The sequence below is a fragment of the Pinus tabuliformis genome, chromosome 7 (assembly GCF_031772625.1).
Source record: "Pinus tabuliformis cultivar Carrire ecotype Pingquan chromosome 7, CPIR1, whole genome shotgun sequence".
In the NCBI taxonomy this organism is placed as follows: domain Eukaryota; kingdom Viridiplantae; phylum Streptophyta; class Pinopsida; order Pinales; family Pinaceae; genus Pinus; species Pinus tabuliformis.
In genome coordinates, this window is record NC_142293.1 from 1,093,988,724 (window position 1) to 1,093,994,513 (window position 5,790).

General features: G+C 33.6%; 1 protein-coding gene across 1 annotated transcript; it reads left to right on the forward strand.

Moving 5' to 3' along the window:
* The first annotated feature begins 655 nt into the window (after positions 1-655).
* On the forward strand, positions 656-3,178 carry NIP7;1 (NOD26-like intrinsic protein 7;1). Its single transcript, XM_089453865.1, has 5 exons — positions 656-775; positions 1,155-1,379; positions 1,811-2,005; positions 2,111-2,172; positions 2,995-3,178. Exons 1-5 carry the CDS (start codon positions 656-658, stop codon positions 3,176-3,178), a joined length of 786 nt encoding a protein of 261 aa, XP_089309991.1.
* Positions 3,179-5,790: the final 2,612 nt, after the last annotated feature.

Genomic DNA, 5,790 nt, shown 5'->3' on the forward strand with positions numbered 1-5,790 from the left:
TAAAAGAAATGAGATTCACTGTATTCACGTTATTTTACGTTAAAAAAACTTGTAATCATGTTGATTTTGTGAATCTGTGGACGTTCGATAGGTTTGAGAGCCCGGAAAGGCCGTTAAAGGCGAAAGGAGAAGAAAATGTAGGCCTTTATAGATTCCATGAGCCTGGACGGGAGGGAGGTAGAAAAGTTGTGAGCATGCCTAGCTCCTGTAATTAAGCAATCAGCTACTTTCTGAGATGTACAAAAATTTATGATATATCATTTACACAAATTAGTTTACCATATCGGTTACATACAATTTGTGTGTGAACGAATCTGGGAGGAGTCTGGACTCTCCAATATTTCATGGTGAGGAGGAAAAGCAACTATTGAACATGCAGGAAATGCGTGCTACTTCGTATGGCTCTGTAGCATTCCACTCAATTGTCATGACTCTGATTATTTGGAAAAGGTGTAAAGTTGTAAACAACCCAACCATATGTCCAAATCGAAGGCATTTCACTCTATAAGCGTGCCTTGGATTCGTTAAACAGGCTCACTGTTCTGAACTTCTGTCTCTTGGGATAGCGATACAGATCGTCTACCTGCCTCAAATCCTTTGAAAACCTGGTGAGGGGAGCAGGTGAATGCAGGTGAGATAACCGTGGGAGGCTGCCATGACCAATCAAAATGGCGTTGAGGAAGAGGGAATGGATGGGGGAGCCCATAACCTGCAAGTGTCATCGACCATGGTTCCTGCTGATACACAAAAAAGATATTTGTTGCTGCTCACCCGGGTAAGTATAGTAAGTTCATTTTTGCTGAGTTTAGTTTGGGTAGTTGGATAGAATAGTTATAATAAGATTGAATGTAATTTGGATAGTTGAATAGAATTGTGGTAATGTTTTCTATCGAGATTTAAATCTTCATTAATCTTATAAATAAATCCCAAAAATTCCCACTAATAAACTTTGTGGTGAGACTTGAAATATGTCCATTGCAAATCCTTAAAATATTTCAAAATTTTGATAAACATAGACACAACTATGTTAATCTAATTCCAAAATATTCCAAAAATCCCAATAAACATGGAAATTGCTATGCTAAAATAGACCGATTTCTTTCCCAATAAAAATATACATTATGAATTCCTTCATCTCCTTAATTTGAATACAGGCATGTGCTGAGATGGTAGGGACATTCATAGTGGTGTTCTCTATATGCGCCGTAGTAGCCGTTGGGAAAAAAAACAAGGGAATAATAGGGCTGATGGAGTACGCAGCGACTGGAGCCTTTGCAATCATGGTCGCCATTTTTTCCATCGGACATATTTCAGGCGCCCATGTCAATCCCGCTGTAACAATAGCTTTTGCGGTAGCGCAACAATTCCCCTGGGCACAGGTAAATGCAAGCTCCATTAATGCCTGATGATTCCTTAGACGTTGTTTAACTATTAGAATTTTTTAAAGATTTTGGTGGTTTTTTATTTTTAATGGTAAAATTTTCATTTTTGTTGTTTAAATTAGGTTTTTGACTATATAAATTTAACATTTTAAAAATTTATAAACCATGGAAAGATTGTAAGAAATTCATAACTTAAATTTATAATTTCAACCAATGTTCACTTGATTTTAAGTAATTTTAATCACAATTCAAACTTGTCATTCCAATAAATCTTACTAAATTCTAAATAACTTTAAACTAAAAAAATTAAAAAAATATATCAAAAACCCTAAAAGAAAATATCTAACCAAAACCCTAAAAGAAAATATCTAACACAAAGATTAGGGTGACTATCCAACCATGGTGCATTTACTACTTGTGATCAGCAGGTGCCTCTGTACGTCATTGCACAGTTGACAAGCTCTATCTTGGCTACTTTCATCGCAAAGAAAGTGTACAGCGTAAAAGGGGAGCTGGCAATGACGAAGCCAGTTTCGGATCCTGCAGCAGCCTTTTGGGTGGAGATAATCGCTACATTCTTCATAATGTTCCTCGCATCTTCACTGTCCCTGGACGCTCGAGCTGTACATATTTATATACTCTCTACATATCATATATATGTCATATTGTTATAGAATTATTCTGGAGCATATTGCTCTATTTTAATTGAGTCTGTAAGTGGTATGCAGATTGGTCAACTGTCAGGCATTGCAGTGGGAGCATCGACTGCAATGGGAGTCATCATTACAGCGTACGAACATAGAAACTCCACATTTATGCATTGATTCATGAGAAAGAAATTATTTGTGCCGAGGAGGAGATATTATTATTGCTATTAGCATAATTAAATAAATTGGGTTGATATAGATTGATATAATTAAGTTAGTAAACTTGGTCTATATAGGTGTTTGGCTTTATAGGTAGATTGATATAAAAAATAATCTATCAATTTATAATGTGATTAATGATTGAATTGAAGTTTTTGTGATCCATATCAATTTATAGAGAGGTTTCAGCGAAAATCACATTATCATTTATTTGTTTACAGGTTTCGAACGAACAAGTGTGATTCATCCTCAAGACAAGTTGAAGAATGCTGATGTGATTTTAGCTGAAACCCTATAAATGTAATTAATCTGAAAGATATTATCAAAATCAATATGGATCACAAAAATATAAAATTCAGTATATCAATCATATTTACTAATTTAATTATGTTAGTTAGTGTGGTTGTGACAATAAAGATAAAATTACCATTACATATATCAACCACATTTACTAATCTAATTATACTAATTAATGTAGATGTCAAAATAGAGATTATCTAATTAGATTGGTTTCTAATATCAACCACATTTACTTATCTAATTATGCTAGTTAATATGATTGTCAAGAAAGAGATAGAATTATCATTGCAACTTAACCAATTGTGGAGATGGAATTATCATTACAACTTACCAATATGGAAACTCCTCATTTTTGCATTAATTCATTTGAAAGAAATTAGTGCTATATGTGCTTTGGAGGAAGATATGATTATTATTATTATTGCTATTATTCATCCTTTGGACAGGTCGGTGTCGGGAGCGTCTATGAACCCTGCGCGTTCCTTTGGGCCTGCCGTGGTAGCAAACAATTATGATGACATTTGGGTTTATTTGTTGGGTCCAACTATAGGAGCTGTGGGAGGATCTCTTCTTTACAAACTGCTCCGTCTCCATCATCAATCTCAACAACAGCAAAACAGCAATAGCTGAGTCCCGCCTCTTCTCCTTTTTCAGATGAATGTGAACGTAGTAATAGTGCCTTCAACTACTGAAACCAGCGCGCAATTTCCATCGAGTTCATGCAGGAAAGATTGTTAGGGAATATGATACTCTTACTTGGGAATTACATGCTCTCAAATTACGTAACATGTACATATGAGCACTTATGAGTTGGATGTTGTGAATTTGTGAAAATATGTAAGCGCGTTTGAAATTATTATTGTTAGTAACTGAATGGCGACTATTTGCTCATTCATAATCAAAATCATAGTTTATATGTTGTTTCTTATTTTTATTATTTTTGATAGAGACGTGCAAAGTATGAAATATATGTAATTATCTCATATCTAATAAAATAATAATAATAATAAAAATAATTAATTTCTGCCTTAAACAAAAATTAAAATAATCATATAGATAAAAAAACTACAATACAATTATCTCATATTTTTAATAGTTTTTTTTTTCAATTTGAATGGATCATAATTTTATCTTCAACAATTTTTTTACCACATTAAAATTTCTAATTAGATAAAATTTAAACATCTTTACTCTTTACTAAAACCAATACCAGTGCTTGAATCAAAGAAAAAATGTTAATTCAACACAAAAAAATTTAAAAAACTAAAATCATGCTCTAAAATCTTTTAATATTTCTATTAATTAATTATTTATAAATTGAATTTTAAAAGATAAAAACATATCCTATAGATATATTAAAATTTTTAAAGACATAAATATTTCGAGTTCAAAATTGTAATATTTGAAAATATTAATTTGATATAGTTTTTAATGATGTTTTTTACATGGCATGATAACAAAATTTTGTTATCATACCATGTAAATAAACATCATTAAATTTAATACTAATATTAAAAGATTAATATTCAGATTAATATTAATATTAATATTAATATTATTAAATTTAATAACTTTAGATTAATACAATACTAAATTTAATATAATATTTATATATATATATATTATAATATATTAATATATCATGATATATATTAACTATAGATATATATGGGAGGGAAAAACAAAGACATAGAGTGATAAAGGTGGAAAGATAGAGGGAGTGAGAGAAAGGAAGAGAAAGGAAGAAGAGGGAGGTAGGAGATAAAGGGAGAGAGAGGAGGAGAGAGGGAGGGATAGAGAGATGGAGAGATGGGGAGAGAGGAGAGCAGGAGGGAAGAGAGATAGAAGGGGGCAGAGAGAGAGAGAAAGGGAAGAGAGAAAGAGAGAGGGAGAGGAAGAGGAAGGGAGAGATAGATAGATATGGAGAAAGAATTTGTATGTTTTAGGGGTGATATAGAGAGACAAAGGGAGGGGAAGCGAGATAGATATATATGGAGAGAGAGTGTGTGTGTTTAGGGGGGTGATATAGAGAAACAAAAAGGATAGATGGTTGGAGATATAGATATAGATAGGGGGAGAGGGAAGAATATTTCTTGTAGTAGATGCATTGATTTCAGCGTATATGGTGACTTCTAATCCTATTTGATTGTTTGCACTAAAGGAGATAAATAGAAGGAGGGGAAAGGAGGAATGAAGAGAGATAGAAGAAGAGGAATGAGTGAGGGGGAGAGAGAAAAGAAGAGATGGAGGGAGATAGTGATGGGGTTAGAGGGTGAAGAGAGAGGGAGGGGAGAGAGAGAGGTAGGAGAGAAATGGGGAGAGAGGAAGGATGTGAGGAATTGAGAGAGAGGGAGGGACAAAGAGATGGAGTTGGAAGGGGAGAGGAGGGAAGAAGAAAAACATAGAGAGAGAAAGGTGGAGAGAGAGAGGGAGTGATAAGGGAGATGAATAGAGGAGAGCAAGAGGAAAGAGAGTTAGAAGGGGGAGAGAGGGAGAGAAGGGGAAGATAGAAACATAGGGAGAGAAAGAGGGAGGGAGAGATAGATAGATATGGAGAAAGAGTGTGTATTTTTTTGGGGTGATATAGAGAGACAAAGGGAGATATACATATAGATGGAATGGGAAAAGAGGGAAGAAGAGATATATATAGAGAGGGAGGGAGGGAGATATAGATAGGTACGGAGAGAGAGAGAGAGAGAGAGAGAGAGAGAGAGTGTTTGGGTGGGTGAGATAGAGAGCCAAAGAATGAGACATGGAGGGATATATAGATGTATATGGAGGTGGGAGAGAGGGAATAAAATTTCTTGCACTAGATGAATTTATTTTAGTAAAGATGGTGATTTCTAATCCTATTTGATTGTTTGCACTAGATGCATTGATTTTAGTGTAGATGTTGATTTCTAATTATATTTGATTGCTTGCACTAGATGCATCGATTTTAGTGTATATGATCTTTAATTCTATTTCATTTCTTTCACTAGATGCATTGATTTCAATGTAGATGTTGACTTCTAATTATATTGATTTCTTGCACTAGATGCAATTATTTTAGTGTAGATGTTGATTTTAGTGTAGATGTTGTTTTCTAATCCTATTTTATTGCTTGCATTAGTTACATTGATTCAATGTATATGTCGATTTATGATTTTATGTAATTAGATGTATGATGGTACATTACTTTTTAAAATGTTTGGATTAACAATGTGGGTTCAGTGTAAGCACAAAAAAATTATTGATAATGT